This window comes from Harpegnathos saltator, unplaced genomic scaffold, assembly GCF_003227715.2.
Source record: "Harpegnathos saltator strain DR-91 unplaced genomic scaffold, Hsal_v8.6 scaffold747, whole genome shotgun sequence".
Taxonomy (NCBI): domain Eukaryota; kingdom Metazoa; phylum Arthropoda; class Insecta; order Hymenoptera; family Formicidae; genus Harpegnathos; species Harpegnathos saltator.
Window position 1 is genome coordinate 53,539 of NW_020230590.1, and position 12,620 is coordinate 66,158.

The window sequence follows — 12,620 nt, forward strand, 5'->3', positions numbered from 1 at the left end:
GCTTGATTTTGTTCTTCTCGGTCAGCAAATGGGGCACCCATATATCGAGCTTCAAATCGAATCCCATCTTTTTTAAACGCCGAAAAGCGGTTGATCGGTCAACGTTTAGTGCTGTAGCAACTTCTTCTGTTAAAATTCGCGAATTATTGAGCACTAAAGTACGCAAAACATCGTCATCAATGTCAGAAGGTCGACCAGAGCGTGACTCGTCTTCAAGGTTAAATTCTCCGCGCCGAAATTTAGCAAACCATTTTTCCACAGTTCGTTTAGCTGGTGCTTCATCCTGATAAACATCCTGAATGTTTTTTACGGCTGCGGCAACGTTTATTCCCTTCCGAAACTCGTAAAGCATAACATGCCGTAAATGCACCTTATCAATACTCATTTTTAAAGTGATATTTCTCGAAGCAGTTTGTATGAAAACAAATGATTTTTTTTTTAATAACAGCTGAAGACGTCACCTTTCCAACGTTATATAATATGTAGATGGAAGTATTAATGACAACACTTTACGACGCTTATAACTCCATCTATTGAAACTCCGCACGAATTTTTGCACTCACCCAATACTTCTATGGCTCGCTTCAAACGCATTAGTGATCGTCGGTAAACTTCTCCCTTAATAGTTTCAGAGAGTTCGAGCAACTCATAATATACAACACCTCTCTGATCCCACCAAATACAGAGCATAACCTTGGCACAGTGAATATTTCTCTTTGGCTGTGATGGGCCGGGTTCACCTGGCTTCACCCAAGCTTTTTGGCGTTTAGGATTCTCATAATATATCCAGTTTTCATCTCCCGTGACTATTCGCTGCAAAAATCTTTTTCTTTGCTGTCTTTGAAGCAGCATTTCATAAATTGTTTTTCGACGTTCGATGTCCCTTTCTTTCAAATCATATGGAACCCAGTTACCAACTTTTTGAATCATTCCCATTGCTTTTAAACGTTTTGCAACAGTTGACCGTTCAACATTTAATGCTACAGCCAATTCGGATTGAGTTTGGCAACAATCTACTGTCAATAATGCTTCCAAATCAGTATCTTCAAAATTTTTTGGTGGTTTCCCATGTTCTCTGTCCTCAGTTCCAAAATCATTATTTTGAAATCGTCGAAACCATTCCTTACAAGTTGTATTAGGTGGAACATGATTACCGTACATCTCCACAAGCAAACGATAAGTTTCCGTTGCATTTCTCTTTGCAATAACATAATGTAATACTTCCCGCAAATGATGTTTGTTTGGAACGAAAACCGACATTTTCAAGTAGGGTTAAACACTTGTTGCTTACACTTAAACCAAATTTCACGTAGTGCGTTTGAAAGTTGACATGAAGTACTATCGAATACAAGTGTTGCCAATTATTAGTACACGTTCACAATACTAAAAGCAACATCTGTTGGGAAAGAGCGAGTCATATTCACACACCCAATATGTAACCGTCAAATTTATATGGAATATTCCTTGAACTATTCGACTATCGAACTATCGAAGTCCCTACAGAGCCAGATTTTGCAATCCAGCCGTCAAAAATTTATAATATTTTAATAAAGCGAGCGTCGTACGAAACATCACGAGTCTCACGAAATACCATGTTACAAGAAAAGATATTTTGCCTCGTTGCACTCATATATTACCACCAAATTGTTACAACATATCTCTCGATCTATTTCCGAGGTCTCTACAAAGCCAAATTTCGCAATCAGACTGTCTAACTTTTATCATAAATAAATAAAGATTCACCAAGCGTCAAGGCGGATCACGCGAATACAATTTCACAAGAAGAGATATTTCGCCTCGTTAACGATATGTGTAATTGCTAAACTGTTATAGTATCTTCCTTGAACTACCGCTGAGGACTTTACACGGCTAGATTATGCAATCCGGCCGTCCAAAATTTATAATGTATATAAATAAAGCATCAGCCGTACCAGGAGTTGCAGCGAGTCAGGTGGAATACCATTTTACAAGAAGCAATATTTTGCTTTGTTGACGTAATATATGACCATGAACTTGTTTTAGCATCTTCCTACAACTATTCCCGAGATATCTACAGAGTTAGATTTTACAAACAGGCCGTCAACAATTTATTATATATAATTAAAGCGTCAGCTGTACCAAATATCGCAGCGAATCAAGCGGAATACAATTTTACAAGAACAAATATATTGCCTCGTTGACAATACATATAACCGCCAAATTATTATGGTATCTTCCTTGAACTATCCCTACAGAGCCAGATCTTGCAATCCGGTCGTCAAAAATTTATAATATATATTAGGTGCGCAACTAAGTTCTCGCTGTTTTTTGATGAAAATGCAACTTTATTGTGAAAAAATGGTTACAAATGAATCATTCAAAATATTGCCCATCGCTGGCGACAACTTTTTCCTATCTTTCTAGCAGAGCTCGAATACCGTCACGGTAGAAGTGTTCGTCTTTTAAGGCCACGAATCAAGCCATTTGAGATGTCTTCATATGAGCGGAACTGCTGATTAGCCAGACCATGTGCCATCGAACGGAACAAGTAATAATCGGACGGCGCAATATCTGGGGAATATGGCGAGTGGGGTAGAACTTCCCATTTGAACGTTTCTAAGTAGGTTTTAATGGATTTGGCAACGTGAGGCCGAGCGTTGTTATGCTGTAGAATCACTTTTTCGTGCCTCTGCTCGTATTGTGGCCGTTTTTCGCGCAGTGCTCGGCTCAATCGCATCAATTGAGTTCGATACCGTTCCCCAGTGATGGTTTCGTTCGGTTTCAACAGCTCATAATAAATAACACCGCCCTAGTCCCACCAAATACACAGCAAAACCTTCGCAGCGTGAATATTCGGCCGAGCTGACGACGTAGAAGCATGACCGGGCAGTCCTCATGATTTTGTTCTCTTTGGGTTGCTGTAATGAATCCATTTTTCATCACCCGTAACGATGCGATGAAGAAAACCCTTCCTTTTTTGCCGCTGGAGCAGTTGTTCACAGGCGAAGAAACGACGCTCAACGTCTCTTGGCTTCAAATCATAAGGAACCCAAGTTCCTTGTCTTTGAATCATTTCCAACGCATACAATCGCTTGGAAATGGCTTGGCGGGTAACTCCTAATGCTGAAGCAAGCTCTTTTTGCGTTTGGCACGGATCCTCATTGAGCAATGCCTCCAATTCAGCATCTTCGAAGGTTTTTGGCCTTCCTTCACGCGAACGGTCGTCAACATCGAAATCACCGTCTTTGAAGCGACGGAACCAATCACGGCACGTTGTTTCATTTAGAGCAGCATCTCCGTAAACTTTTTGAAGTTCTCGATGCGCTTCAGCCGCCGTTTTCTTCGAATGAAAGAAGAAAAGCAACACTTCCCGCAAATGACGATTATTTGGCACAAAATCAGACATTTTCACACAACCAAAAGTATATGACGCAAAAACAAAATCACTAATGTGTCAAAGTAGTTTGATTACCATATGTCTAAGCTTGGTTCATGACGTTTTGGTTATGTCACAATCGACCAGCACTTACTACTGGAGCCATCTCTTGAAAAACAGCGGGAACTTAGTTGCGCACCTAATAAATAAAATGCTTGTCATACCAGGCGTTGGAGCGAATCAATCGAAAAATTATTGTAGGAGATGCAAAATTTCACTTCGTTGACGATATGTTTCACCGCCAAATTGTTATAGCATCTTCTTTGAACTGTCCCCGAGAAACCTAGAACCAGAAACAGATTTTGCAGTCAGGCCATGAAAAATGTATCATAGATAAATAAAGATGTATGAAGCGTCGGAGCGGATCAAGTATAATAGCATATTGTACAAAATGAGATATATTCCTTCACTGATGTAATATGTCATCAACATATTGTTATAGCATATCTCTAAAACTATTCTCAAGATCCTCACAAAGCCAGATTTTGCAATCAGGCTGTCTAACTTTTATTATAAATAAATAAAGATGCATCAAGCGTTAAGGCGGATTACGCGAATACAATTTCACAAGAAGAGATATTCCGCCTTGTTGGCATAATATATATATAACCGCCGAATTGATATGGAATATTCCTTGAACTATTATCGGGGTCCCTACAGAGTCAGATTTTAAATTCCGGCTGTCAAAAATTTATCATATATTAATGAAGCGTGTGTCGTACGAAACATCGCAGCGAGTCCCGCGAAATACCATGTTACAAGAAAAAATATTTTACCTCTTTGCTGTCATATATCAGCACTAAATTGTTATAACATATTCCTCGATCTATCCCCGAGGTCTTTACAAAGTCAGATTTCGCAATCAGGCCGCCTAATATTTATCGTATATAAAAGACTGTACCGAGCATTGCATCATGTCACGTACAATACAATTTTGGAACATGAGAAATATTGCATCGTTAATGTAATATATCACCATCAAATTTCGGCCGTATTCCGTGTATTATTTCTAACGTCACTATAAAGCAGGGTTTTGATTACTAACACATATATTGGTATTATAAGCGACTGTACGGGACAACAACAGGTAACTGTTAACTGTTAATTCCTACAAGTAACTTTAGGAACCATTAAAGTTGTTGTAATATTAGAAGTTCATTAATGAATTTATTTTTATTTCTTATATTTCAGGACCGATTTTGTAAATATGTATACAGGATGCTAAATTTCAAACGTAACAGGTAAAAAATCTCGAAAACTATGAAAGATATTAAATAAAGATAAAACATGTGTTCCATGATTTCGAAGGGGAAACAGAATGGCATTATGGGGTGGACACATTATGATGCGGAGGGGCCGGTCACGTGGCAAAGGGGTGCACCGAGGCAGTACGGTGCCCCCTTTGCCACCATGAGAGAAAAAGGGCTGACCACTGAATGGGGGGGATAGCGTGCAAGACGGTCCCCAGGGCTGCCCCAAGGGGAGGAGCCCCTCCCCGAAGGAAGAGAAAAAGAAAGAAGGCGGCACGTGGGGGGGCTGCGGCTGATGCTCGGCCGCAGCCTCCTGGCGGCGTCGCCGCAAAGGATAGGGACGGGAAACCGTTGCCAAGCCCAAGTAAGGCCGAAGAGGTAGGGGTGGGGGCGACGGAGGCTGATAGTGTTCAGCCTCCGCCGTCGATTGACCAGGTAAGACCAGCGGCGGGAGGAACGACGGCCGCTCCAACGGCGCCGGACCCTCCCTCGGCGGTTAAGCCGAAGGGCGTCACTGAGGCAGAAACAATGGAGGTCGAGGTCTCAGTATCCCTCCTGGCGGAGGCGGGGTGGGAGGAGTGGGGAGGTAATGAGCAAAGGTAGCTCTCCCCACCCATTCCCATGGGATCTGCCGGTGCGGTAGTGGCCTCGCAATGCTAAAGGCCCCCGCACCGGGACCCATGGGCCAGGTAGGAGTGGTCGGGGGTAGGCCGACCCCTTGCGGGAACACCCCTGACCGCGCCAGGAGGGATAGCCTCCCCCCAGGGTGTGACCCCCGAATCCGTTCTGGTACGGAGGAGGAGGGAGTCCTGGGGGGAAGACCCACCCCCGGGGGGTGGGTGCGGCAGTTTCCCCCTCGGTTTCTCACCGAGGGGGGGTTTCGAGGGGGTCCCATTCAGGACCCCCACACACCTCTCCCCCATGGACGCCACCTTGTCGTGGTGGGGGGCTTGCGTGCCCCGATGATGTACAGAGCTGTGCTGGCGGGGGTTTCGACCCCTGGCAGGTTCTACCATGCCGGAGTGGTCTGTACTGAGGGGCCAGACTAAGAGCGTCCAACCCAGGAAAGTAGCCGACCCAGAGCAATCTGGGAAGGCCGTATGAGTCCAGTGGGAGGAGTCGGTTGTCCCTGGAAGCATTGCACGCTAGTGTTCCAGCAGCTGAAGGGGGCGGCTTCCTCTCCGCTGGACCGATTTTTGGATGGAGTATTAAGGGTGGGGACCCCACTCCTATGACATTGCACACCGGTGTTCCGGCAGTCAGAGGAACAGGACCCCACCCTGGGGAGACCGTCCCTAAGGGCATTGTGCACCGGTGCTCCGGTAGCCCGAAGGGACGGGCCACACCCGGGTCTGCACACCGTGGGGTTTGAAACCCCCACGGTACCCGGGGTGGGGGGGGCTCCGGGCCGCTCGGACAGATTCCGAGGTCGGGGCCGGGGCCCCCGGGGTGAGCCCAGGGAATAGGGGTCGCAACACCCAAAACCCATTCCCTGGGCGGCGACATCACGCTGGCCGCCGTAGGGGAGGGGTCCCTGTGGGTTGCGACACAGGTGACTTACCTCCTCCCACGGGGCCTCCCGCGTGGCTGCGCCCCCAGCGGTGCCACGGTGGTCGGAGGCCGGGGACCCCCGAAACCGGCCTGGCTCCCAGCAATGGGGGTCAGGGCGGGAGTAGGGGGCGGGAACCCAGTGCTCAGGATGGTCTTTTCCCTGAGCCCGAAGTATAGACCGGCTCCCCGGGGGAACTCGGGGACACCAGTAGGGATTTATCCTTGCTGGTGCGGGCATGCCCGCTCGGTCGAGCCGCTGGGGGAGCATGGGATGTATCCAAAATGGCTGAGTTCCTGAAAAGAAAGAGAGAGGTAGGGTCGGGAAAATGTAGCTCCTCTGAGGGAGGGAACAAGAAGTACTTGTTCTTAGAACGAGTTCGTAAAGAGGTGGAAGAATTGAGGATCACTCCAAAGAGGAAAGAGGTGAAAGGTCTCAACTTTCATGCGGACCTCCCTTATTCGGAGGAAGTATGGGATTCCTGGGAGGAATATATAGATGCACAGGCAGAGGAGCTGGAGCGGAATCGAGGCATACCGAAAGGGAAGAAATTTCTCCTTCTAGACCTTCTCACCAGCGCGAAGGACGTAAGGAGACTGGTGAATTGCGGCAGAGAGGTGCATAGGAGGTGCGCGTGGAACATAGCCAGGTCCAAGGAAGCGCTGGAAGAATTGAAGCAGGCAAGAGAGAAAGAAAGGGTAACAGAAGAAAAGATTAAGGAGAGACAGAAGGTCCTAGAAGGAAATGAAGAGAAGATTAAAGAACTGGAAAGGTTGGGAGGGGAAATAGAAGAAATGGAGAAGAAAATGATGGAAATGAAAGAAGAAATGGAGACGGAAATGAAAGAAATGGAAGAAAACCTTGAGGTGGAGAGGAGAACCAGGGAAAATGAAGAGGAGAAAGTGGAAGTGCTGGAAGTGCAAGAAATAGGGAAAAAAAAGGAGACATTGGAAATATGGAGAGATGTAATAACAGAGGGGAAAAAGGAAAATATTGAACAAAAACAAAGGATAAAACATTTGGAAGGAAAGATAAAAGAATTACAAGAGTTGCAAGAAATAATGAATAATGAAGAGAAGGAAAACGATAACAGAATGGAAGTAGAAAAGAACACAACCTCCACACAAGTGGAAGTATGTGGGGAGGAGAAAGCGGTACAGGTGGAGGTATCGAGAAAGGAAGAATCAGTACAGACGGAAGAGGAAAACATTACCAGGAGAGGAAAGGATGCAGGAAAGGAAAGGGAAGAAGAAGTTCAAAATATGGAATAGACGGCAGTGATAGGAAGCAGGAAAAGAAAAGAAAGAGGAGACAAGGAAGATGGAAGGAACTTAACAAGAAAGAGGGTAAATCAGAGGGTGAGACCTGAAGAGGAAGTGCAACTGAGAAGAAATAGGGAGGTGGAGGAGATTCGTTCGACGCCTCCCATGTCGACGGAAAGAGGGAGATGGCCACGGTTGCCGACTACGGCAGCAGTGGCGGTTAGATTAGGGCAAGGGGGATCCTATGCGGATGCCCTTAGGAAGGCGAGAGGGATAAATTTGAAGGACCTGGGGATCCCTGGAGTGAACGTGGGAAGGAGCGCGGATGGAGCGTTACGGGTCCGAGTCAGGGATCCTGGACCTGGAGGCGCAAAGGCGGACCGACTAGCGGAGAAGATGAGGGAGATAATCCCAGAGGCGAGGATTACTCGCCCAGCGCAGAAGGGGGAGGTTAGACTCGTGGACTTTGATGAGTCAGCCTCCCCCGAAGAAATGAGGATTGCCTTGGCAAACTGCGCAGACTGCGAGGAAGGCGCGATACAACTTGGCCCCCTTAAGTGGGAACCAGGAGGAAATGGCGCGGTATGGGCTCGTCTTCCCCTGACTGCTGCTATCACAGCGGCCAGGAAGGGGAAGGTGGTACTGGGGTGGTCTGTCGCTGGCATTATACTGCTGGCGGCCAGGCCGCTTCAGTGCCACAAATGTTGGGAGACCGGCCACACCTGGGATAAGTGTACCTCTGCGGTTGACCGCAGAGGGTTATGTTACAGGTGTGGTCGGGATGGGCACATCGCGCAGGGGTGCCAAGCACCGGTCAGGTGCGTGATGTGTGAGGAGAAAGGATGGAACGCCAGTCACAGGATGGCCGGGCCATTCTGTAAACTGGCGATCCAAAATAGTGAGGGCGATAATAGGCGCCTTGTGCGTCGTGCGATCGCCCCCCCCAACGAGGGAACACGTAGGGGTGGTGTTCCCCCCATGATTCTCCCCCCGTCCTCGCGCCGGGCGAGAGAGGGGGGATGACACGGGAAGGAGAGCTGTCTGAACCTGGAGGCCAGGATCAGACAATAAATAATTGGGTCGGTGGGGAAATGGAGGAGGGAGACTTACCCCTTCCTCAGTGAACCTCCGTGTCTGAGAAATCGGGCATGAGGGGAAAAAGGGCCGAACAGCCGCCCGCTCCACCAGCCCAGTACCACCCCCATAAGGTCCTCCCTCTTCCGCCCACCCGAGGAGGAGGGTACCCCTATAGGACCCTCATAACTCCTCGGGTGAGAGGCCCTGGCGCCTGCGAGGGGGGATAAATATTCCCCCTCACAAGTAGACGCCAGGGAGGAGGGTGGGGTCCAAGGCAGGGAACCTGGACCCCAACCAGCCCTCCATACGCTGGGGCAACCAGGTGGTGGTGGCACACCTGGTCGCCAAACATCACAAGACGACGCCTCGTCCGCCGGGAACGGTTGAAGCGGGCCTTTAGTGGCCAGCGGTGTTTCAGCCAACTGGCTGGCACCGTGTGTTTCCCCCTTCCCGGTTGGACGGCGCGGGGGAGTGGATACGGGAGAGCGGTGGTTGAGGAACAACTACTCGGGCTTGCGAGCGCCGGGTAGCCTGCCCCCCCACTCCCCAGGGACGCGGGGCGAAGGCCCGGATCCGGGGGGCAGAAGCATATTCAAGAAACGGCCCCTACCTCCCGAACATGTTCCCTTCGTAGTGCCACTCGGTGTGGTTTTAGCCGGTAGGAGTCCGGCATACCCCCCTCTCCTCCCCGGAGGAGGGGGGATCCATGGTGGATTTCCACATCGTTAAGAAAAAAAAAATATCCAGGATGGCTCTCTCCCCGTGGGTGCCACCTTGACGTGGTGGGGAGGCTTGAAGGTCCCAATGATGTACAGAGCTGTGCCGGCGGGGGTTTCAGCCCCTGGCAGGTTCTACCATGCCGGAGTGGTCTGTACGGAGGGACTGGACCAAGAGCACCCGACCGGGCTGTGTGACCAGCCTGGTCCTTGACCAGTACAGTCACAGAGCGGGTGGGAGGAGATCACCATCCCTGAATCTCCGGCAGCCGAAGAGAGAGAGGACTTCCTTCTCTCATCCGACACAGTCACGGCCGTGCGGAAGGAGGATCCGACACCCGGGTCTGCACACCATGGTATAACTCCCATGGTACCTGGGGGGTGGATGGGTGTCCCGGGCCGCTCGGATTTATTCCGAGGTCGGGGTCGGGGCACCCTTGGGTGATGAGGGAAGAGGACTCCACCTTCGTTGAAGGTGGATTTCCCCGATTTCCCTCACCCGTTCGGCTTCGGCCGGACGGACAGAGGAACCCACACCCGGGTCTGCACACCATGAGGCTTGCCTCATGGTACGCGGGGGGTGGAGGGGTGTCCCGGGCCGCTCGGACGTATTCCGAGGCAGGGTCGGAGCCCCTATGTGCCTGAGGGAATGCGATCGCATCACCCTAAGCGGACCCTCGGGCGGCGCGAGCACGCTGGCTGCCATGGGGGAGGCGTTCCCGGTGGGGTGCGACACCGGTGAACTACCTCCTTCCATGGGGCCCCCCGCGTGGCGGCGCTCTGCACGGTGCCCGCATTGTCGGAGGTGCGGGACCCCCGAAAGCGGTCTAGCCACCAGAAATGGTGGTCAGGGCGCGTGTAGGGGGCGGGAGGCCAGTGCCGACGATGTAATATTCCGTCGGCCCGTGCCATATGGTGCTCCTCTGGGGGACCTCGGAGGCTCCCCCTTTCCGGGGGGATGCGGGCATGCCTGGGCACCGGAGCCGTGCAGAGTGGTGGGTATCAGAACACTTAACCCCCGGTTCCTGGGGAGGGTGATGGGAGCTCTTTTCCCGGTTGGGGAGGGTAATCCCATCGCCCCCTACATTTTACCATCCCCTGAACAACAGGGGGAGGTACCGGGGTCACAGAGGAGGAGGAGGCCGAGGGCGTCCAAAAGGTCAAGAGCCGAAAAGCTCCTGGACCGGATGGGATCCCTGGCCGCGTCCTTACCCTGGCCTCAGGGTACATGAACGGGAGGTTTGCCGACTTGTTCACGCGAGCCCTTAGGGAGAGAAAGTTCCCCCCAGTCTGGAGGAGGGCCAATGTGGTCTTCCTCCAAAAAGAGGGCAAACCGGAGGACTCCCCCTCCGCGTACCGGCCCATATGCCTCCTAGATGAGGCGGGCAAACTCTTCGAAAGAATCATAGCTGCCCGCCTCCAGAGGCATATGTCCCAGGAAGCTCCCAACCTCGATGATGGTCAATATGGCTTCTGGGAGGGGAGATCTACTGTGGATGCGATAAAGCATCCAAGATCCCTCTCGGAGGCCATCGTGACGGAGGGCAAGGTGGCAGTGGCGATATCTTTGGATATCTCCAACGCATTTAACACCTTGCCCTGGGGTAGGGTGGTGCAGGCAATGCGGAATTACTTCCGCTTCCCACCCTACCTCGTGGCTGTCATCGAGGATTACTTCCGGGGTCGGCGTCTCACTTGGACGGACGCCGACGGCAAGGTGCGCGAGAGGGGAATGAGTTGCGGGGTTCCACAGGGCTCAGTCTTGGGCCCACTACTGTGGAACCTCGGATATGACTCAGTCCTCCGAACAGCCCTCCCCCCGGCTGTAGCATCGTATGCTACGCGGACGATACTCTGATCCTGGCCGGGGGGAATGACTGGGAGGAAGCCGTACACACGGCTAACATCGCGATGGCAGTTGTGCGTGCCATCCGCAATCTGGGCTTGGTGGTGGCTGAAAGGAAAACAGAAGCCATCTTCTTTCACAATAAAGGAAGGAAGCCACCCCAAGCCCAGGTGCGGGTGGGTGCAGTCAGGGTCCTGTTGGAGGCCCAGATGAATTATCTGGACCTCAGATTGGACGGCACCTGGTGCTTCAGGGAACACGTCAATAGGCTGGTCCCCCGATTAAGAGTTATATCTGCCAGATTATGCTCAACGTCGGGGGACCAGATGGGAAGGATCGTCGCCTCCACGCAGGAGTGTTGAACTCCGTGGCGCTCTATGGAGCGCCAGTTTGGGCGGAGGCCCTGGCCGCCAGTCGTCCGCTGCAAGCGCAGATGCGCAGAGTGCAGAGGGTGCTGGCGGCCAGGGTAGCGCGGTGCTACAGCACTGTATCCTGCGTGGCGGCGACGGTCCTGGCGAGCATGTCCCCCCTGGAGCTCATGGCCCTGTCATACAAATACATGTATAACAAGAAGCGTGGGCTCATTTGTACGGGGGGGGGCGGAGAACCGCTCGCCAGGGCTATATGTGGAATGAAGCACCAGGCTCGGCAGGTCCTCCTCCAGAGGTGGCAAAGACTCCTGGCCAACGCCAGGTACGAGAGGAAGACTATCGATGCAGTCCGGCCCTTCCTACAAGAGTGGGTAGGAAGGGCCCATGTGACCCTGACATTCAGGATGGCACAGGTACTCACCGGGCATGGCTGCTTCGGTGAGTACCTGTGCCGAATAGGTAAGGAGCGCATAACTTCCTGCCACCATTGTGGACATTACCATAACTCCGCGCAACATACACTCCAGGACTGCCCCGCCTGGAGTGCTGAGCCATGGTGAGATCGCATCACCCTAAAGCGGACCCTCGAGCGGCGCGAACACGCTGACTGCCATGGGGGAGGCGTTCCCGGTGGGGTGCGACACCGGTGAACTACCTCCTTCCATGGGGCCCCGCACGTGGCGGCGCTCCGCACGGTGCCCACATTGTCGGAGGCGTGGGAACCCCGAAAGCGGTCTGGCCACCAGAAATGGTGGTCAGGGCGCGTGTAGGGGGCGGGAGGCCAGTGCCGACGATGTAATATTCCGTCGGCCCGTGCCATATGGTGCTCCTCTGGGGGAACTCGGAGACTTCCCCTTCCGGGAATGCGGGCATGCCCGGGTACCAGAACCTTTCAGAGTGGTGGGTTTCAAACCACAATGGCTGACTCGAATACTTCTATATCGGATCTGGAACATGATACGACGACCCTGGCTGGAAAAATGGACACAAGTAATCTGGATTATACCCACAGCTCCAGTGGGAAGGAGGGGGACAGAGCCCTGGAGGAACAACCGAGCACTAGCCGGCTGACGAGAAGGGAAGGGCTTCGTAGTGCTACTACCAAGCAAACTGCGAAACCCCGATCCAGGTCCA

General features: G+C 51.7%; 2 protein-coding genes across 2 annotated transcripts; both read left to right on the top strand.

The window, feature by feature from the left end:
• Positions 1–6,498: 6,498 nt before the first annotated feature.
• Positions 6,499–7,485, top strand: LOC112590193 (golgin subfamily A member 6-like protein 1). Its single transcript, XM_025306012.1, has one exon. The coding sequence runs from the start codon at positions 6,499–6,501 to the stop codon at positions 7,483–7,485; it is 987 nt and encodes a 328-aa protein (XP_025161797.1).
• Positions 7,486–11,180: 3,695 nt separating this feature from the next.
• LOC105181041 (uncharacterized) lies at positions 11,181–12,062 on the top strand. Its single transcript, XM_025306013.1, has 3 exons — positions 11,181–11,375; positions 11,417–11,808; positions 12,014–12,062. The coding sequence occupies exons 1-3, from the start codon at positions 11,181–11,183 to the stop codon at positions 12,060–12,062; spliced, it is 636 nt and encodes a 211-aa protein (XP_025161798.1).
• The last annotated feature ends 558 nt before the right edge of the window (positions 12,063–12,620 follow it).